The sequence below is a fragment of the Rosa rugosa genome, chromosome 5 (genome assembly GCF_958449725.1).
Source record: "Rosa rugosa chromosome 5, drRosRugo1.1, whole genome shotgun sequence".
NCBI lineage: Eukaryota > Viridiplantae > Streptophyta > Magnoliopsida > Rosales > Rosaceae > Rosa > Rosa rugosa.
This window is the reverse complement of record NC_084824.1, coordinates 4,937,199-4,959,076: the sequence shown is the minus strand read 5'-3', so window position 1 is coordinate 4,959,076 and position 21,878 is coordinate 4,937,199. Positions and strand designations below refer to the sequence as shown.

The window sequence follows — 21,878 nt, the reverse complement described above, 5'->3', positions numbered from 1 at the left end:
AGCGGGAAAAATTTCTAGTAAATATGACTAGAGCCCCATACGTTGCAATTTTATTAATCATTTTCTAAAATGATCTTCAAGGCATCAGATATTGAACATGAAGAATTGTTGACAAATCAAAAGTATTCGTGTGGTTCCCTTTAAACGTAGTTGCTACTTTGTCAAATTATCTTGTACACAATGCATCGTTTGATTGAGTAGATATTTCAAAGAACCAAGAACTAAAAACAAAGCTTGTGGCCTTCCTAGTAGATTTGATTTTCAATTGGCTAATCCCCTCGAAAATACTCGAGCGACTTTGTTTGTTTTCTAGGTTGAAATAGACGGGAATGTTAGTCCTGAAGAAACGCATACATATGTAGGAAGTAGCGTGCCGTAGCGGCGTAGCCGTTAGAATATCGTCGGCATTTGCACGTTAATTTCCCAGAAGTGTGTGATTAACAACAATACAGTAGCAGGCTGATCATTGGATGAAGGCATGCATCGAATCGATTGTGATCTTTTGCATCGCAAAGTCTATCCATGTGGCTCGTCTCATACACTCCGGTTACAATTGCGAAAGTTTAGATTAGAACTTAGAAGAAGAGAAGTTGGTTTTGGGAAGCTTTCCTCAGACACACAGCCTGTCTTGTTCTAGCCGCCTACGTATACACGCGTAGGATATATATTTCCAACATTTCTAACACGCCATCTAAATTGTTGACAATGGTGTGAAACGATCGAGTCACCATTGGCAATGGTAGGCCCCGCCGCAAGAGGATAAGATAAGAACTGAAGAACAGTCAAGAACTTGAAACTATGCTTGTTCAACAATTATATGCTACCAGAACTGAGGAACAGTCAAGAACTTGAAACTATATATACATCTCCCCACATGTTAACTCTCCTTAATCTACCAGCCTTGAAGCTTCTACAATTCTACTGTTGCTCATCACATTCATGGTGATGGGGTTTTCATTGCATCTGTTGCTTCTATTTGTTCACTTGGCTACATGTTCTTCGGGGCAAACATTCCCCTATATGACTTCAAATGTCGAAGAAGTATCCGGTAGGTCCTTCGACTACATTGTGGTCGGCGGAGGCGCTGCCGGCTGCCCCCTAGCTGCAACTTTGTCTGAGAAATTCTCAGTGCTGTTGGTGGAACGAGGTGGCTCGCCTTACGGAGACCCCTACATCTTAGAGTTGAAGTACTACGGATACCCATTTCTCGTAAGTGATGAATATACATCAGCTGCACAAAGGTTTGTCTCCACAGATGGTGTCCCCAATTTCAGAGGAAGAGTGCTAGGAGGATCAGCTGCTATCAATGGTGGGTATTACGGCAGAGCAAGTAAGGATTTTGTCAAAAAGGTTGGTTGGGATAATGAGGAAGTAAGGGATGCTTATGAATGGGTGGAATCTAGAATCATCTCTAAACCTGATCATTTGACTCCATGGTCGCATGCTACTGCGTTCAGCTTTGTTGAAGCTGGAATTCTCCCCTATAATGGTTTCAGTTTGGAGCATATTCAGGGAACAAAAATTGGTGCTACTTCGTTCGATAACAAGGGAAGAAGACACTTACCAGCTGATCTTCTACCGGCAGGAAATCCAAGCAAGATCACAGTTCTCTTGAATGCAACTGTAGACAAAGTTATCTTTCAAAGAACTCGTAAGCATGGTAGTTCTTTAAAATAGCATTTAATGTACGATATGTAAGATAAACCCTCTGTTGCTGATAATGTAAATGGTTTTGCAGGTACCAGAGATGAGAAGATAGCTCGAGGTATAAGATTCATCAAGAGCGATGGCAGCTCAAACCAGACTTATGAAGCTTACCTCAACCAGCCAGACAACTCGGGTTCATGGGGTGATGTGATACTATCAGCAGGAGCTTTAGGCAGCCCTCAGATTTTGTTGTTAAGTGGCATTGGCCCTCAACAACACCTAAAAAACTTTGGAATCCCGCTCGTACTCAACTTGAAGGGAGTAGGAGAAGGAATGCAAGACAATGCTGCTATTGAACTCTTCGTCAACTACAACCCACAAAATCCAACACCAGAACATTCCAAAGCTGCTGGTATAGCAGATGACTTCAAAATCATAACCGAGGCAGGAATCGTACCTATTAGCTTGAATGGAACAACTGTCAGCTATTTCATTGGCAAAATTGCCTTCCCAGAATCCGTAGGGAAGCTTGAACTCAACAGCACTGACCCAAGAGCAAACCCATCAGTGACATTCAACTACCTATCAACCGAGAAAGACTTGGCAGAATGTGTGAAGATGACCCAGCTGCTTGAGCTAGCTTTAAGGTCCAAATCAATTGCTTCCTTCGTGGGTTCGAATGAATACCGAAACAAGCCGATGCCTACTGAAGACGAGCTCCAGGAACTCTGCAAGACGACTGTCGGTACCTTCTACCACTACCATGGTGGTTGCACTGTGGGGTCAGTGGTCGACAAGAATTATAGGGTTTATGGTGTTAAGGGATTGAGAGTGATCGATGGGTCAACCTTCCTGGACTCACCAGGCACAAACCCAATGGCCACTGTGCTGATGCTTGGAAGATACCAAGGGCTCAAAATTCTTGAAGAAAGAAAAAATGCTTAATCCAAGAACCTGATCAGCTTGTAATGTATCATATATTAATTAAATAAAACAAGCTGCCCATGCATTTTTTTTTTTTTTTTTTTTTTTTTTTTTTTTTTAAGAAAGCAAAGGAAGAAGCATAGTTTTTTTCAATGAAGATTATTACGATTAAAAGAAAAGAAAGGAACAAAGGGAGGAGGGGACATAAAACCTAACCTCCTCCAAAGAAAACAGCCTAAAGCCAAAAACTCCTCCAAAGAAAACCAAAGGAAGAGAAAACAAATGCTAAGTACAAGAAAAAGCGTAACTAACGAACACGAAAATTAGGCAACCCCAAGGAGTCTTTCCGACAATGAGAACGAATAAGATCTGGGGGTATGTCCCACCAGGTTAAACCCGTAGAAGAAAGACCCATGTTGGCAAGAGCATCTGCAGCTTGGTTTCCCTCACGATAGATGTGTGAACAGCGAAATTGCATGTCACGCCCCGGATTTTGAATAACAAATTCAAATCCGAAACATGAATTAATACAACTCACATAAATACAACATGAATTTTTTTCTCAAAACAACCACACTTCACACCTCTCAATATTACAATAAATCAAATCCTCAAGTTAATTATTACAACACACTCTCACCAAATCAAATTCTAAGGCTCAATGAGCTTAACTCACCTCACTATTACAAATGCTGTAAAACTATAACAAATACTCTAACCCGCTCGATCACCGCCCTGATTCTCCTGACCTGCAGGATTACCCGCCACACCGTTTGAATAGTGTACCGGGATTGCAACAATACAAACCCGGTAAGCTTTTTGCAAAGCTCGTATGAGTAAACGAAAGGATTGCACGATTTAAAGTAACACAATCAACTCAAGCACATTTTAATTTTGTTTTGCATAAGAATTGAAGTGTACAACGTCACTTCAAGCATCAATCAACTCACATCTCATCATGACTACTCAAAAATAAACAACTTCTTACTCAATATATACTCACAGGCTTATGATTTATTTATATAAATCATCCCATGCAGTATATTATACTTACAGGCTTATGATTAATTATATTAATCACCCCATTCAGTATATCATACTTACAGGCTTATGATTAATTATATTAATCATCCCATTCAGTATGTGATGTCATACCCAAGGGCATATGATAACTCGTTTATCCCCCAAGCAGTATGATGACAGACAGACTAGAGCTCTAACTGTATCGTAAAGTGTCACCTGGGCCAAGGTTCACCTTACGAATGACTGCTTTTCTCAATTCACTCGACTCCTCATTTAATTCATCTCAACGACTCAACTATCGCATTTTACTCAATTACCCATTATCATAGACAACACAACATCTAAGATAAATCACATATTCCAAAGGGTAATGCTCAAAATATAACTCAGTAAATCACACCATCCAATATATATTCCACGTAAATATATATATATATAGTCACCCACACAAGAGTGACCACTAATACCAACTATAGTTCACATGCAATAAAATCTAGAAATTCATTTTTTTATAGTTAAATACATTTTACTTACCTATGGACCGTAGTCGATCAAGTCCATATAATTTAAAACAAATATTTATTTTCATAAAACAATTTCCACAATTTCTCAATTAAATAAAATCACCGAATTTCGGTTCGTGAATGAACCATGTGCGATTTACTCACCTCGATATTCCCGCTGCGTCTTCAATTCAACACAATACACACCGAAACCGCTCACCCAAGGAAGACCGTCAATCACCTAGTCAAACATGACCTTAACTTAGCCAACAACTCAAAAACATACTCAAACGACAATCCAACGGTCGGATCGAAATTAAATGATGATCCAACGGTCGGATCCTCACGGATCGCCTTTAGGATCACCCTCCAAAAATCATCACGAAGATCCAACGGTCGGATCTTCCTGAATCGTCCTTACTAACATCTTCACAAATTTATACGAAAATCCGACGGACGGATTCTCACGAATCGCCTCCCTAATCACTGTTTTGCATTTATACGAAGATCCAACGGTCGGATCTTCGCCCATGACCACACAAAGTCATCGGGACAGTCATACGATCAACATGTTATAATTTGAAGTAAAACCGATGGTCAGATCTTCGCAGATCGTAAACCGAAGATAAAACGTAAAAACGTTAAATAGTAACGTCAAAACGTAAATCCATTATTTATCCACATTTTCTAAAATAACCTTGTAATATATCAAAACGCTTGTATGGATGCGTAGATCATCGTCCAGATAATATAAACTCAAAATAAGGTCCGACCCGCCGCCACAAGCGGAGGACAGACGGTGGTCAACGAAGGTCAACCACCTCTGATGCAAAAGTCGTCAACTACAAACTTCTTCAAAATGAAAGGGTGATCAACTTTCATACCTGGAGCTAAGCCTGGTTCGGCCTAGATCGTCCTAGATCAAGCGTTGAAGTTGAATTAATCTCGGCCGCACGATCGGATCCTAGATTGAATCAAAGGCGTCCAAAAAGTCAAACCTTGATCTAGCGGTCTACACTCAAAATCGTCATCCAAGGCTTACATGGGGATGATCAGGGGAAGGAGGACAACCCAAAAAGTCGAAGAAATCTGTCGGGTGGTCGCCGGAAGTAGGAAATCCGGTCGGGTCCGAATCCGCTTGGCTGAGCATCTTCGATCCAGGTCTGGGGGCAGCGGCTCGGCAAAGCGATGGGAGGGGACGGTTGGGCGTGGAGCGGCGATCACGGGGGAGTCCGGGTCCGGGCCCGGAGGAGGTCGGAGGGCCGCCGTTTGGCCAGGTCGGGTCGGTCGGAACCCGAGGGTTCTGAGGAGAGACGGAGAGAAAACGCGGGGACTGTTCCGCAAATTCAACATGTTTTCGTCCTTAATGAAAAAAGTCAACATTTTTTTGATATTTATAGAAATTTCTAAATTTTCAAATATTCATAACTTATTCATACGAACTCCGAATATTGCGTTCCACATGTCCACGAACTCGTATCGACGAGCTCTACAACTTTCATGAAGGAAGTTTTCCCAAATTTTGAACGTATAAAAAGTCAACTTTGTTGACCCCCTAAAAACGTTCGTTTTCGAAAATAAAATCGTTCGAACTAATTCCACAACTTCTCCAAGCTTCGTACTCGCTCCTACTATCGTGAAATCATTTCTAAAAATCCATGGAATTTAATTTGGATTTTTCGGGGTATTACATTGCATCTGAGAGATACGATGCAAACAATTATGCCACTCAATTCTTAGCTGCCAAGGTACCAAGTGAGCTGCCCATGCATAATTTTAATAATGAAGGACAAATTCCAAGTTCAATATGATAAAAGTTGAAAAAACAATATGCACCGAGCTCTGAGACACCCTACTAGGAACCCAAACTGTAAACATTGCCCTGAGGAACCTGAATCTATGATTCATTTATTCAGGGATTGTCTCATGAGTCAGGACTACTACCATCTCTGGGACTTTCAAGCATGACTGGAATACTTGGATAGCAGCTAACCTTTTGCAAAAAAAAAAAACTGTATGTTTTTGGGATTTGAATGGTCTCATTTGTTCATAACACCTGTTGGTTTATTTGGAAATGGCGCAACAAGTATACTTTTGATGATGGTTTCCAAAGACCTCATAGTACTGCTTCCATTATAATTCAGTACATTAGAGAATGGAGCTCTTGTCACATAAACCCTTAAGAATATTTCCATCCGTCAACTGAGATGTTTGTGTTGGGAAAAACCTTCTGTTGGCCAATTCAAATTAAATGTGGATGGATCCTGAAGCAATAATGGTTTCATTGGTGCTGGAGGGGTCATAAGAGACAGCTCAGGAATTTGGCACCATGGCTTTATGCAGAACATTGGTAGTGGCGAAGATCTTCAAGCTGAAGCTTGGGGGTTATTTACAGGTTAATTTGCAGATTGCTATTGAGCTTAGGATCAAGCATATTGTTGTGATGGATGATACTGATGGCATGTTCTAGGCCTAGAACCTTTATGTCTTTTGAGATAGACTAGTAACTAGTCTGTCTTCTTCCTTGTTTCTGGGCCTTGTGCCCCCATTGTACCCAAATTATAAAAAAAAATTGGCACAAAGAAAATGAAAAATATATATTATATTGATTCATTACTCCAAAGAGAGAACTCAAACTTTGACAATGTACAAATCTAAACCCCCAACCAATTTCATAAAATTTCCAAAAAATCAAATCTAAAAGTCTTTGAATTTTTGTTCTAACTCTGCATATGATCATCATCAGCTGCTGCTTCGCTTGGAGTCGAATCACCAGTTGGATCTGACTCTTCACTTGTCGTCGCCCTTATAAATATGCTGACAGAAATTCCAGGCTCATTCTTCTTATCCGGCTCTTCTTCCTCGTCGGCCGGCATCGTGAACCGGCAGACCGGGCAAGTCCCGTGAACCTTCAACCACTTCTCAACACAATCCCCGTGAAACAAATGACTGCAAGGCATCTCTTTGGCCTCTCCGCCGACCTCAAACTGGTCGAGGCAGATCGGACACTCGCGGCCGCTTTCCGCAACCGTCACCGTCGGCATGGCCGCGATGGAGGCCTTGGACGCCGGCGGGTGGCCGTCCTTGGCCAATTGGCGCATCAGAGAGTCGATTCCGCCGGAGCCGCTCTCGATCACCACCACGTTTTGCTCGTCGCGATTGACGACGACGAGTCGGTTAACGTGCTCCGGTCTACGATCGTCGGTTTGCTGTTGATCGGAGCCTGTCGTGGATCCGGCGACGGCCAAGCCCATGATGAAGGGGATGATCGGAGGGAGGTCTCGGTCGCGGCGGAGGCGATCGAAGAAGGAAGCGAATTGGGAGACGGCGTCGGAAGCCATGAAACCCTAATTTTGATTTGAGAGTGAGAGAAAAGGAAAATTGAGGGACCTTGGGGAAATCAGAGGAATTTAGAACAGGGGAGGCGGAGATTTGGGATTTGGGGTTTATAAGAGGGAAAGAAAGGAAGGCTGTGGAAGGATCTGGAATGCAATTATTTTCAGGGAAAAGAAAAGAAAAATAAATCTGGAATGTGCGCTGGTGGTTGGAGAAACCTAGGATAAGTTTCGAAAGAAAAAGATATCAGAAAACACCTGGCTATGTTTTGGTTTAATAGTGACGGGCCATTAGAACACACTTACTAAAATGAAATATATATTCAATGTACGGATATATTTTTATCGAGTACTATATTTCTGTTCTGTGGCAATTCGGTTTACCACCTCTATAATGAACTACGTTTATTTAATATATCAGTGATGTACTATATTCATCATTTTGTAATTATGATTATTTATTATAAATTATTTACTATCTTAACAAATTGCATAAATTAATTTTATTATAAATTATTTTCTCCCTCATTTTGTTAGCCACCTGGCCTTTCAAGCCACACGCCAATATGAAGTTCTGAGAATATTAGACGCCTTCAAATTTACTGTAAAGACTGCCCGTAAGGTGTTCGACGAAATGCCTGAATGAACTTGCTTTGCTTTTTTTTTTTCCTGCAGTGTTTCAACAATACCCAATTTGCTACTTTAAATCTTTTTCATAGTATGGCTCTAGTGAATGTTGCTGCTCTCCAGTTTACAGCTTCTGCCCTTTTTGGGACTCGTTCTGCGACTTCAAACTTTCAGGTCTTGCAGACTAAGAGAAGTAAGTGACACCCCATTTCCACTAGTTATTATTTTACCCCGGAAACTTTCTCACTGGTTGCGTACTAGTAGACTAGTAGTCCTAGCAAGTTTGCATTCTGGATTTAGTGTCCATTCTTGAGTTTTCTGTAGATTTCTCCATGAAGCCGGTAGTAATGAGAGCGAGGCAGCATGCCAGAACCGAAAGTGCGAAAACTCTAAACAGAAGAATGCAGAAGAAGGTAGTTTCACCCTGCTCATTTGATTGAAAAAGTCCTATGGGATGCTTATGTGCGTCTTGAGTTACAATAATGCATTCTTGTAATTACATTCCTTCGGGTTTTCGTAACAACGCATTTTTATTCCTCTGGAGTCATGGTTGTATACTTCTTGATCAGTACAATGGCACGCCTAAGAAGCCGAGGCTTTCAGTATTCTGTTCAGACAAACAATTGTATGCTATGCTGGTAGATGACCAAAACAAGAAGTGTTTGTTTTATGGAAGCACTCTGCAGAAATCTATTCGCCAGGATCCCCACTGTAGTACCCCTGTAAGTTCTCTAAGCTTGTGCAAGTTCTTGAACCCTCCTCCTCTTTGTTTGGCTCTGGAATGGTTCTTTATTCTATCTGCTACTTGAGCCTGCCTTGACTCGGTTCTTGTATTTGATAGGAAGCTGCAAAACGTGTTGGCGAGGAGTTAATCAAGGCCTGCAATGATCTCAACATAGGCGAAATATCGTCTTATGATCGCAATGGGTTTGCTACTGGGGAAAGGATTCATGCATTTGAGATTGCAATTTCAGAATACGGGTTCTTGTCAAGATAAATTGCATTCGCTTCTAAGTAAACTCTTGTTGATATTACTTGGAACTGAGTAGTTCTGTTGCAATATAAAACTTCTACACTGTCTGAAGAACTTCCCACTACAACTTTTAACGGATGAATAAGTTTATTTTTGAAACTATTAAGAACGTCGAGATTTCGTTTGCATAAGGAGATCAAAAGAAATCATGTATTTAGATTAAATTGTTGAGTGTAATAGGAAACTGAACTGTGGATTTTGCATTTTATATCAATGATGATAACTGGGGAAGAGTGAATGGGTTTCAATGTTTCATAAACCAAGGAAAAAAAAAACATAAGGTGGAGGATTTAGCAAGTCAAAAAAGAGATGAGCAAATAGGGAAAAATTTTCTATGCACCATTAGTGCAAGTGAACCAGCAAATTCAGCGGATCTCAATAGTTGATATATATAGGCAATCTTTTTTTTCATAACAAAATATTACACTTACTGTTATTTAACCGTCCATTCTCGTCAGTGTCCTGAATACTCTCTCAGTAAATATTAAAGTAAATTTCATTTTTGTAGTTTGAAAAAAATGTAGGAAAGTTTGAATCTAAAAGTTTGTCTGTGTATAACAATCATTAAATTAAACAATTTTATTCCACATCCTAATTTTTTTTTTTTTTGAATAATGGGTGGTGCGGCTGCCCTCAAGCCTTCATTAATGAAACTGTAGAATACAAGGGGGGGGGGGGACAATGAACCAAAACCCGCACCTCTGCCACTGCCACCACCACGTCACCATCACCGCACCTCTGCCTTGCCACGATCTCCAACCAAAACCCAGCCACCGGAACATTCCGCCTTGCCACGCTCTCCAACCAACACCCATCCACGATCTCTGGCATGAACCCACATAGCCAACTCCCTGGCAGAGACAACGCAGCCTCAGAACCACAGATCAATAGCGTAGCTTCAGCCACGGCGACCGGAATCCTCCATCCCCTCCCTCTGATCCGCATGTCCCCAGCCATCCGTTGCCAAGCCCAGCAATCTATCCCGCCATCCAACACACCCAACCTCATATCAGATCTGATCCGATCTAGATCGAATAGGTCAGTACCACCAACGGCCACAACTCGGCCACCACTCTCACCTCGACAACAGAGGAAGGATATCAGGCCATTAAAGCCCACAGTGGCCCGTCCGACGACGACGTCCATGGGACGCGCTGCCGGACGGAGCATACTCTCTCTTACAGACGACAGGCGCGTAAAGCGCGTTCTCTTAAGTGGTGTTATTTCTCTTTAAAAAAAAAAAGTAACATCTCTAATTGTGACAACAACTATGGCAATGCATGTGTAATTAATTCCTTATGAAGTATTTAAAACATAATCACTTTCTTACTGTTCATAAGAAATCCTCTGATTCTGTAGCTTGGAAAGGCATACTTGAAGCTAGAGATCTCCTTACTCAAGGTATGCACTGGATAATTGGTGATGGTCGATCAATACATTTATGGTCTTTTAATTGGGTTATGCCCTTTCCTTTGAGTTCAATTATTCCAGAAGACCAAAGATCTTCCCTTGATTGGTCTCTTAAGGTAGATCATTTCATACAAAATATGTCTTGGAATAAGGAGGCTCTTCTAGCTCTTCTTCCTGAGGAGGTTGTCAATGAAATTATTGCTATTCCGCTACCTATTCATCCTACTCCAAATACTTTTGTTTGGGGTCCTTCAGGATCAGGTAAGTTTTCTATCAAGTTTGCTTCGTTCATTCAGACTCAATTGGCGTCTCAACATTCTCGTACTTCATTGTTATCTAAGTTGTGGAAGTTAAACATTCCCCCTAAAGTTAAAATTTTTTCTTGGATTTTAATTCGTAATGGTCTCAAAACAAGAGATAAAATAGCTTACTATAATCAACAGGTATCTCCTTTTTGTCCGTTTTGCTCTCAACATGTAGAAACAGTTGATCATTTATTTATGTAGTGTTCATTTGCTAATAATGTCTGGTCTAAGTCGTTTTCCCCTAGGCCTTTCAATTGGAATAATTCTTTCATCGACTGGCTGGAACATCTTTCAAATCAACCTCACTATACAGAATATTTGTCTATTAATTACCTTACTCATTGCTTGGTCCATTTGGCATTCACGAAATAAATTGATTTTTCAGAATCTTAATATTTCTCCTTCTCAGTGTTTTTCACAAGCTGTAATGTTTGGATCGAATTATGCTAGAGCAAATCTTAAATGCTCTAATCCAAAACTTTCGAAATATTTTCATATCAAGTGGCAACCTCCTAATGTGAATCAGGTTAAAGTTAATTTTGATGGTTCAATCCGCAGTGGTAAGGCCACTATTACTTTTGTTATTAGAAATGTGGATGGTAATCCTCTGTTTGCAGCTCATAAGAAATTAGGAAGCACAAATGCTCTTTTGGTTGAAGCAACAACGTTAAGAGATGGTTTACATACGGCAAGATTACATATGTACCAAGATGTCATAGTTGAAGGGGACTCAAATTACTGATTGACTCACTCACAGGTAAATGTGACGTGCCATGAGAATTCGGATCCTCGTGCAAGATATCAACATTCTGGCTCGACAGTTCAATTCCATTATTTTTAGGCATATTTATCGGGAAACTAATTTTGTTGCAGATCATCTAGCTTCACTAGCTCATACGTCTCCGAACAATGTTGTTTGGTTTTTTTGTTTACCCTTATCTGTGTCCCCAGCGTTCCATTTGGATCAGCTGGGAGGGGGAGTATGTAGAGGGTTTGCCACAATCTCCAACAATAGGCAATATGTAGTCATTTTGACTCAAAAGTCAAAAGCCTAGTCAAATTGGCTAAAGATTGTAGAACGAAAGCCATATTGGCTTCGGGAACATACGTGGGCCCCAGCGTCCACTTGCATGTGGGCTAACAACAATTAAAAAAACAACGGCCCAAATTCACTCCTTTTAATGCAATTTAAAATGCAAGGCTCAGATTAATTCGTTCTAAAAATAAAAAAGTACATATATATTTACAATCTGACGTTGGAGAAAATGACATGGATTAAAATCAACGGTTAATAATAAAGTAATTGTGTTTTAAACCCAAAAAACCTTTAAAAATACAAGAAAATTTTCTTAAAAATCAGAAAAATGTTGCTTTATTGACACGTGGCACGAATACATAGATTCCCAAAAATAAATAAATAAAATTTAAAATTCAATTAATGATGATATAATAAATAAAATAATTATGTATGATATATAAACTCATATTGTAGTTGGATAATTGTCTAAAATGATTAATTTATTAAATGACTTTAGTTTTTTATAAAAGATGGTTGGAGATGCAAAATATGAATGAATAATAATTACACTAGGGGAGTCAAATTTTACAAGTGAGTTTGGTTTTTGACTCTATTGTGGCACACAGGCCACAGCCTGTCTTGGTCTAGCCGCCTACGTACATGCTTTTCAAATTTCCAACATTTCTAACACGCCATCTAAAATTATAAATTGTTGGACAAATGATGTGAAATGACTGAGTCACCATTGGCAATGGTAGGCCCCGCCGCAAGAGTTATCTTATCCGGAAGAATTATTCAACAATTATGTGCTACCTTAAAACTATATATATATACTTCTCCCCACATGTTAACTCACCTTAAACTACAATTCTACCGTTGCTCATCACATTCATGGTGATGGGGTTTTCATTGCATCTGTTGCTTCTATTTGTTCACTTGGCTATATGTTCTTCGGAGCAAACATTCCCCTATATGACTTCAAATGTCGAAGAAGTAGCCGGTAGGTCCTTCGACTACATTGTTGTTGGCGGAGGCACTGCGGGCTGCCCCCTAGCTGCAACCTTGTCTGAGAAATTCTCAGTGCTGTTGGTGGAACGAGGTAGCTCGCCTTACGGAGACCCCTTCATCTTAGAGTTGAAGTACTTCGGATTCCCATTTCTCCAAACTAATGAATATACATCAGCTGCACAAAGATTTGTCTCGACAGATGGTGTACCCAATTTCAGAGGAAGAGTGCTAGGAGGATCAGCTGCTATCAATGCTGGGTTTTACGGCAGAGCAAGCAAGGATTTTGTCAAAAAGGTTGGTTGGGATAAAGAGGGAGTAAAGAATGCTTATGAATGGGTGGAATCTAGAATCATCTCTAAACCTGATCATTTGACTCCATGGTCGCATGCTGTTGCGTTTAGCTTTCTTGAAGCTGGAATTCTCCCCTATAATGGTTTCAGTTTGGAGCATATTCAGGGAACAAAAATTGGTGCTACTTCGTTCGATAACCAAGGAAGAAGACACTTACCAGCTGATCTTCTACCGGCAGGAAATCCAAGCAAGATCACAGTTCTCTTGAATGCAACTGTAGACAAAGTTATCTTTCAAAGAACTCGTAAGCATGGTAGTTCTTTAAAAATTAAAATAGTATACAATGTACAATATGTAAGATAAACCCTCTGTTGCTGATAATGTAAATGGTTTTGCAGGTACCAGAGATGAGAGGTTAGCTCGAGGTATAAGATTCATCAAGAGTGATGGCAGCTCAAACCAGACTTATGAAGCTTACCTCAACCAGCCAGACAACTCGGGTTCATGGGGTGATGTGATACTATCAGCAGGAGCTTTAGGCAGCCCTCAGATTTTGTTGTTAAGTGGCATTGGCCCTCAACAACACCTTAAAAACTTTGAAATCCCGCTCGTACTCAACTTGAAGGGAGTAGGAGAAGGAATGCAAGACAATACTGCTATTCAACTCTATGTCAACTACAACCCGCAAAATCCAACACCAGGGCCTGCCAGCGCTGCTGGTATAGCAGATGACTTCAAAATCATAACCGAGGCAGGAATTAAACCAATTAGCTTGAATGGAACAACTGTTAGCTATTTTATTGGCAAAATTGCCTTCCCAGAATCCTTTGGAAAGCTTGAACTCAACAGCACTGACCCCAGAGCAAACCCATCAGTGACGTTCAACTACCTATCAACCGAGAAAGACTTGGCAGAATGTGTGAAGATGACCGAGCTGCTTGAGCTAGCTTTAAGGTCCAAATCAATTGCTTCCTTAGTGGGTTCGAATGAATACCGAAAAAAACCAATGCCTACTAAAGACGAGCTCCAGAAACTCTGCAAGACGACTGTCAGTACCTTCTCCCACTACCATGGCGGTTGCACTATGGGGTCAGTGGTTGACAAGAATTATAGGGTTTATGGTGTTAAAGGCTTGAGAGTGATCGATGGGTCAACCTTCCTGGAATCACCAGGCACAAACCCAATGGCCACTGTGCTAATGCTTGGAAGATACCAAGGGCTCAAAATTCTTCAAGAGAGAAAAGATGCTTAATCCACAAACCTGTTCAGCTTGTAATTTATCCCATTAATTAAATAAAAACAGCTGCCTATGCATAATTTTAATAATGAATGACAAATTCCAAGTTCAATATGATAGAAGTTGAAAAAACAATATGCACCGAGCTCTGAGACACCTTACTATGAACCCAAAGTTCATATACATAGTTACATACACAGTACAGTCAGTACTGTTATGTAGAAGTCTAATACGATATAGTGCATCTTTATGTCTCAAAATTAACTAGTTATAGATGGATTTTATTTTTTATAGTGGAGGCAGAGAGAAGAAGAGAAATATTACCGGGGTACGGACAACAATAGAAGTATTTGCGCCGAAATTTGATAAGTCGTAGGCAATTTCCATTCCAGAATTTCCACCTCCAACAACTAAAACATTTTTCCCACGGTACTTCTTGCCATTTCCATACTCACTTGAATGAATGATTTCGCCTTTAAAGCTACCCAATCCTTTCGTTTGAGGAAAATAGCCTTCACTATTTTCTCCGGTCGCAACCACAAGAGATTTCCCGTAGTAACTTTCTTGTACACCCTGTTTTGTGTTGTTGACAAGGACACTCCATTTTTCCACATCCTCATCATAAAAAGCAGCCTGCACACTTCTGTGGTAAAGAGGGTTTATCTTGAAAGTGGACACATAAGTATCCAAGTATTGAATAAACTCTTTCCTAGGAACATATGTGGGTGCATTTTTAGGGAAAGGCATATACGGTAGTTCACAGAATTGCTTTGCTAAGTGAAGCTTCAAACGATCGTATGTCCTATTCTTCCAAAGAGAAGCATAGCAATCTTCTCTTTCGAGTACGACATTTGAGATATTGAGGCGGTTAAGCCATGCAGAGGTTGCTAGACCAGCAGGACCTGCACCTACTATGACTACCTCTACTTCCTCCATTTTCAGATGACAAAAGTGTTTGAATTCAGCGAAAGATACTTGATCTAATATTTATTCAGCTTGGCTCTTACTTTGCATGTTTATATATACTGTTAATACTTACTACATGACGATGTTGATATATATGAAGATTCATGCGTAGATTTGGGAACCATATACATTCATCCATCCTTGTCTACATTCTAAGCACTTAGATTTCATTAGAGAAAAATTAGTAATAACTTGTGTGGAGGAAGATTTCATTCTTAAGTGTATAGGCTGTGGGTGAGTGACATATATGTTATTGGTTTTACTATTTTACGAACTAGTATAGCTCCCATCTGCATGGAGTGGTTCTAAAAATGGATACATATCTGATAAGAATGCTAAATTTGTTAACAAAGCAACAAAATATCTCACAGATGATGCATGCCCCACCCCCCCCCCGAGACCTTCATTTAAAATTCAATTGTTATTAATCTTTTAATTCAATTTTGAAACGAATGAGTTGTAATTCTTCGAACGAGAAATTTTACGTTTTAAAGTTGGACAGATTTACATAAACAAAAGAAAAAACCAGACAGTTTGGGCTAGAGATTTTTTTCCCCTATCTTTTCTTTGTTAGGACAGTGCACTGTAAATGTTACAGAATTACATCTGCTGATTAATGCTAGCAATCCACACAGGCCATGCGAGTGCAATTTAAAGTCTCGGCATCATTCTTGTATCAAATGGCAAACAAAATAAAGAAATCTAACCTCTGTTATGCTGTTATGGTAACCGAAAAAATAAAAGATGGGCTTGTCGAGATAAATTGCAGCTAGTTCTGTGTAAGCTCTTGTGGATATTACTTGGAACTGAGTAGTTCTATTGCAATGTAAAAAGACTGTTCAGATATCACTACAAATTCCTTGATAACTTCTGCATGTGAAATGTTTGTCCATTTGTATATATTGATGAGCGAAGGGTCTGAGTTAAGAATAAGAAGTAAAATTCATTTAACCATGTTACATGTTACAACCAGACTAAAGGGATTCTAGGTAATAACCTAATATAGGTGTTTATCATGCTAGCGGATTCTATACATTCAGAACTCTCACGCTCATACTAAGCTGAATGCTTACCCTATGGCATCACTATATAGCATTACTATACAAAAATCGATCGGCCAGTTACTAAAATACAGCTCCTCTTTGGTTAGTGTAATCTTCTCGTCTTTCCTCGATCTTGGTCAACTACACTCTACAAAAAGATGTGGTGACCAAGATTTTTCTCTTCAACTCCGATGAAGCTTTAGAAAAGTTACCAATGGAATGATCTGATAATGTTTTCTATACCTCACCCCCACAGCATTTAGCAACTTGTCCTTCTTGAATTTTCTGCCAGAGACAAAGCATCTCCCTTGGACCTTGGTAATGGGCAACGATATAGCCATCTTTGCAACCCTCGTTGTAGACTTTCTCTTCCTTCTCATACCGTACGTTCAAACCCTCCTTTTTCATATCTGCAACCCAGATGCCCATCGCCACATCTTCTAGCTTAAACATCTGATGCAGCAAGCATTATATTATTTCAGATATAGAAAATTAGCAACAGACTATATAGTGCATTTTAGTAGCTGTAGATTGTTCTTTACCTTTAAACTTCCTTTTTTGTACCGCTGGGAAACTGCCTTTGCAATGTCACTTGACACCACATAGCCAGGACCATGTGCCCAAGGTGGGTACTTTTCTTCACGCCATTCCTTCATTATACCAGACATAGAAAAGTCACTAATCCGGTCAAGATATTGTAGTTTCATCTCTAATTTCAGGAATAAACCCTGTTGTATCACAAGCTTATGTGCTACCTATTTTCTTTAGTTATATTTTCAGGTATGTTAGAAGGAATCGCACCACCATTCCAAAATATTTAACCAAGTTGGAAAAGTTCAGAGTTTTTGAAATTATAGGTTGCAATTCTGATTGATATATGATCAAGCATAGCAAATTACCTCAGGGCTGATATACCACTTGCTGTCTGGATTTCGATGAGGTTGGGAATCTGAGTTAATGAGTCCATAAAGCAAGCCACTAGTCACCTTGATCCTGTTTAAGGAAGCTAGCACTTCATCCACACGGACAAATGCATCGTCATCGGTCTTCATGACAAACTTTGCCGAAACAACTTCTGTCTGTTGAAGTGATGAAAATCATCAATGAGACAAGGGACGGGTTACAGATATGCCATATCTAAGGAAAAGTTAGGAATCTTACCCCATAGATACAGATGGCCAAAGTTTTCCATGTGATAAGGCCATAGTAATCAACGAAAGGCATCAATTGAATGTCCCCATAGGTCTGTGCCTCTTTCCAGAGTTCCTCATTCACTATCTGGTTCTTATGCTGCAACACGTTTCAAACTTAATGAATTAACTTTTCAATACGAGAAAACTAACGTACAAAAGGGTCTTCCATTAGAACACCAGATACTCTTGTAATCCAGGAAACTGACATGCCATCCTGTCTTTAACGGATTTTTTTTTTTTTTTTTCCTACCAAACAACAGAAGATCACTAGTGAACTCACCAGACCAACGAAAAAGCGCACCGAAGCTGCCCCTGATTTCACTGGAGCATACTGCATCCATGTTCTTCGAACAGCCATCCTTCGTTTAAAATTGTTTGCGGTAGAGAAAACACCAATGAAGAGATCCAATTGTTTGTGAAGAGAAAGCGGAGCAGATTTGAGTTCTTCTAAATTAACAATGTGCTCCGAATCCTCTGATGTGGGTAACCCACTGGCCAGGACAGAAATTAATTGCAAGTCACCAGATATTCTTACTTCGCTAACAAGCCATGGCTCCAAAGTCTGAACAGAAAACCAGGAAAGTAGAAAATGAATTCAAAGCTATAAGAGGTTGTCATTGAAATTCCAAATGAAACTAAAATAAGTAAAATGAAATAACTTATTGAAATTCCAAATGAAACTAAAATAAGTAAAATGAAATAACTTACTTCGCGGACCGCAAAGGATGTTATATGCTTCCCATCAACTGTCATTTGAATTCCTTCTGAGCCCACTCTAAGTGTAGCAACAAATGGATAGCCTTGCTTAAAAGGGAAGTATTTTCTGGGCTTTGATCCATCTTGTAATGGAGACTTCCTTGAGACATTGGAACGTATTCTCTGCTCTCCTGTTTTTCCAACTATCTTGTTGCAGTTGTCCAACTCATCAACTAGCAACATTATTTAAAACAGAGGAATACAGTAAATATCAATGAAGGCTTGTAAAACTAGGAATAAACAAATACATGGACATGATTTTCACAGGAAAACCGTTCAGTCTTGACTCAGTAAACATTACAAAGCTAATGTACCATGCTATGGCCTAAATTGAAGTAAACACATAGACAGCTTTCGCCAGCAAGTATGCCACATAATCTACTGCAGGTTGAAAATTTTTAAACGGCCTTCATGATGTAACTGATATGAGTTCACCGTGTTTCTCAAATTATTGCACAAACATCAAAGTGTCTGAACCGGGTTATGTAACTATTGACATGCTTTCTCTCAACTGTCTAAGCATAACAAATTACTAACTTCTATTTAGTAAGGTTGAACCTCATCTGTTCCATTTATGAAGACAACGTTTTTCACCGATAAACGTACCCCACCAAGATGAGAAAGAAAATAATGATTTGAAGGAAAAGGCCTAACTTGACAGTCCAAACACTGCTGGAAGTCCGCATATGATATCGAAAACATACTGTAGTTGCAAGTCAAATATTTGCCACTAGTAACAGCAACTTAACAAACTATACTGAAACTTTGTGTTACTCGACAAATAGAAAATGAGGCCATAGGCATGTAATCTACCTTTCTTGTTCTTTTCAGGAGTGGGAGACGGGCAGCGCTCCTCATCACCCCAATCATGAGCAATAGTCCAGCTGTTTTGGACAATTACAGGGTCCTCAGTTAGCTTATCACCGCTTAGCCTAACATTGTAATGCAATATAATGGGTGGTTCAGGTTCCCCTGGAAGGGGCTCCCCTGTCAAATCGATCCGGAAACTGCCAAGAATTCCGTTTGGGATACCGATGACCGTAATCGACGAACCTTGAGTGAGACCACAAGGAACCCGCAACTTGTAACCACTATTATCGATTTCTGTCCCATTCATTTTACTAAGAAAATGCGGACACTGCTTCGTTCTCCCTGGTGAACTTTCATTAGTATAACCAAGTCTTTGCTCTTCAACTGAATCCATAAGGCTATTCCATGCACCTCCAGCTTCCTTTATAGCATCGACAGCATTAGGCAAACCCTGACCTTGGTTGATAAGATTCTTCAGAAGTTTCCATGTGTTCAAAGTTTGCTGCTCTTCATTGGATAGATTCCTATGAGCAAAGAGAGTAGAGACTATTTTCTCAGCAGAAACCACTTGAGAAACATTCTCTGGACTCTGAACCGCAGGTGGAGCAGTATTCAACCATTCAAGAGGATTAATACCAACAGGATTAGTAGAATTGGAGTACAATACATTGGTCAAGTAACTATCACCAATGGGATAGTTCGTGATGGCATATCTGAGGACTAGCAGCATGAATAAGGATGCAGCCACAATACCACCATAGGATTTCTTCATTCTGGTGATCTCAAAATTACAGGAAAAGCTCTGAGCCGGAATCTCCAACTTATTGATCGTCATGAAGCCCCCCAACTACCATGTATATGAATTACTAGAAGCCAATGCCAGAAATGCAAAAGGCCAATGTGAGAACAAATCCACAAATTAGATAGTTAAGGATCAATAATCAGAAACGTTTTGTCTGCTCTCAAATAATTTCAGTTCTTCCTTTCCGGTCTGCTATTCCATTGAAACCAACAACTGTGATTTGCCAATATATTCGCTGCCAGACAAATTAATTCTCTGGTGAACTTGAATCCAACGAACACACCAAAATGGTTCTTCTTGAAGCATCCGAGAACAGACTACCAGGCTGAAACTCAAACCAAATCAATCAGGCTACAAGAAGTCTTACACATTTGTTTAGAAAATTATAAACAAAGTGGTTTATATATCTGGGTATAGATCATGAAATCAAAAGCTTCAGGTGATGTCGTTCAATGAGGGAAAGCACACACTAGAAAATGGTGAGACAATTTCAGTGAAACACAAACAACAAATGGAAAACTAGACGAAATGACCGGATACAAGGCTCTGTTGATCTAAGTTTAAAGTTTGACCCAACAACAAAGCAGTTCAGCCTATACAGTTAACAGTTCCAAAGATAAACCTATGGTATCAATCCTATATACACCTTTTTCCTCCCTGCAATTGTTTCTGATGCAGCATCACAGAATTGACCTAAAATAGATGGAGGACAATTTCATGAAGCACAGCATTATTCATTTAGACTTTTCAACAAAATATAACCGAAACACTGAATCCTATACCAATTGGTCAAATGCATACGAGTAGTTTCGTTGATTATTCTATTTTCTTATTCCCTCAGGACCAGATCAGTGATGGCGTAGAGAAGTAAGAAACTAGTAGCCATACTCCAATTAACTATATTTTAAGGGAAGACGATTTAGATTGCCCAACCTACAATTCAGGTCCATCCTCACCTCTAACATCATCAATGTAGAAACTCTTATATCAAATTATTTGAAATGACGATTAGTGAATTCGATTTCGAATAATATCAAATTATTCATCTTCATTTGCTACAAAATTCTTGTTCTCACTGATTCAAAGCATATCGTCTCGTCCAAATTACTTGAAATTTCACACATACTACAGAACTGTTCCGAACCGCCATTAACGCCGGAGAGAGCAAAATCAAAATCAAAGAATTAAGCAGAAAATACAAATATATATATATATATATATATATCAAAATTGAAAATCATCGAAGCTCGGAAGTTCAGAGAAGTAGTTACCTTGTCGTCGTTTTGGTACTGAAACCAGCATGGAGACGCTGAGCTTAATTCCGATATCTTCTTCAACTTTTCCGGCGAGGAAACCAGTGGCGGAGCAAAATCGAGAGCCGGAAGTAACTGGACAGATCCGAAGGGGCAAAGCAAAGCCAGTAAAAACCAGTGAGGAAATTAAAGAGGGAGAGCTATAACTAATTGAGCAATATGACTAAAAAGGACAAGGTGGAATCGCTCTTACCTTGTAGTCTCGTAGTTTGAAAAGTTACTAGCGAGGCAGCTCCGGCGGAAGAATGCCGGAAATCGGCGAGAGAAACCGGAATGCAGAGAGAGAGAGAGAGAGAGAGAGAGTAGAAGTGGGGGATCGCAGGTGTTTGAACCTCCGCGTTAACGGTGGGAAACCATGAAAGAAACTGTTTTGGTGGGCTTAAGAGCGGTGACTTGAAAGACTTCATCCTTTTCAAGTCTACATTACCATTTTTTATTTATTGAAAAATAAGAAACTTCTTAATACAGATTTAGTAAAAAAAAATTCATATCTGTTTACCGAATGAATACTATATTACAGATTCTTAATATCGAAAAATCAACAAAATTTTTAAATCACAAATATAGAATGTAGGTCAATTTTTAAATCTTCATGTTCTTTATTTTTTTTTTCTTTTGTCAAAGTGTTTTCATT

General features: G+C 39.6%; 6 protein-coding genes across 9 annotated transcripts; 3 read left to right on the top strand and 3 right to left on the bottom strand.

Annotated features, from left to right (window-relative positions):
- The first annotated feature begins 813 nt into the window (after window positions 1-813).
- Window positions 814-2,666, top strand: LOC133709575 ((R)-mandelonitrile lyase-like). 2 transcript variants are annotated; one of them, XM_062135360.1, is made up of 2 exons: window positions 814-1,660; window positions 1,739-2,666. In XM_062135360.1, the coding sequence occupies exons 1-2, from the start codon at window positions 940-942 to the stop codon at window positions 2,590-2,592; spliced, it is 1,575 nt and encodes a 524-aa protein (XP_061991344.1). In that variant the 5' UTR covers window positions 814-939; the 3' UTR covers window positions 2,593-2,666. The 2 variants fall into 2 exon arrangements, with proteins under 2 accessions (XP_061991344.1, XP_061991345.1); XM_062135361.1 differs by having other exon boundaries at window positions 817-1,651.
- A 4,018-nt stretch (window positions 2,667-6,684) lies between these two features.
- LOC133709572 (E3 ubiquitin-protein ligase MPSR1-like) lies at window positions 6,685-7,582 on the bottom strand. Its single transcript, XM_062135354.1, has one exon. It carries the CDS (start codon window positions 7,436-7,438, stop codon window positions 6,818-6,820), a length of 621 nt encoding a protein of 206 aa, XP_061991338.1. The 5' UTR covers window positions 7,439-7,582; the 3' UTR covers window positions 6,685-6,817.
- A 284-nt stretch (window positions 7,583-7,866) lies between these two features.
- Window positions 7,867-9,315, top strand: LOC133709573 (uncharacterized). 2 transcript variants are annotated; one of them, XM_062135356.1, is made up of 5 exons: window positions 7,867-8,054; window positions 8,152-8,252; window positions 8,384-8,472; window positions 8,629-8,781; window positions 8,901-9,315. In XM_062135356.1, exons 2-5 carry the CDS (start codon window positions 8,153-8,155, stop codon window positions 9,054-9,056), a joined length of 498 nt encoding a protein of 165 aa, XP_061991340.1. In that variant the 5' UTR covers window positions 7,867-8,054; window position 8,152; the 3' UTR covers window positions 9,057-9,315. The 2 variants fall into 2 exon arrangements, with proteins under 2 accessions (XP_061991340.1, XP_061991339.1); XM_062135355.1 differs by having other exon boundaries at window positions 7,867-8,252.
- A 3,379-nt stretch (window positions 9,316-12,694) lies between these two features.
- On the top strand, window positions 12,695-14,475 carry LOC133710463 (protein HOTHEAD-like). 2 transcript variants are annotated; one of them, XM_062136530.1, is made up of 2 exons: window positions 12,695-13,428; window positions 13,523-14,475. In XM_062136530.1, exons 1-2 carry the CDS (start codon window positions 12,717-12,719, stop codon window positions 14,374-14,376), a joined length of 1,566 nt encoding a protein of 521 aa, XP_061992514.1. In that variant the 5' UTR covers window positions 12,695-12,716; the 3' UTR covers window positions 14,377-14,475. The 2 variants fall into 2 exon arrangements, with proteins under 2 accessions (XP_061992514.1, XP_061992513.1); XM_062136529.1 differs by having other exon boundaries at window positions 12,695-13,437.
- Window positions 14,476-14,649: 174 nt separating this feature from the next.
- On the bottom strand, window positions 14,650-15,297 carry LOC133711086 (probable indole-3-pyruvate monooxygenase YUCCA10). The gene has a single exon (XM_062137256.1). It carries the CDS (start codon window positions 15,295-15,297, stop codon window positions 14,650-14,652), a length of 648 nt encoding a protein of 215 aa, XP_061993240.1.
- A 953-nt stretch (window positions 15,298-16,250) lies between these two features.
- On the bottom strand, window positions 16,251-21,627 carry LOC133709826 (beta-1,3-galactosyltransferase GALT1). Its single transcript, XM_062135724.1, has 9 exons — window positions 21,438-21,627; window positions 21,203-21,319; window positions 19,133-20,256; window positions 18,272-18,492; window positions 17,844-18,125; window positions 17,532-17,660; window positions 17,270-17,449; window positions 16,913-17,020; window positions 16,251-16,823 (listed from the first exon to the last, which is right to left on the bottom strand). Exons 3-9 carry the CDS (start codon window positions 19,962-19,964, stop codon window positions 16,608-16,610), a joined length of 1,968 nt encoding a protein of 655 aa, XP_061991708.1. The 5' UTR covers window positions 19,965-20,256; window positions 21,203-21,319; window positions 21,438-21,627; the 3' UTR covers window positions 16,251-16,607.
- Window positions 21,628-21,878: the final 251 nt, after the last annotated feature.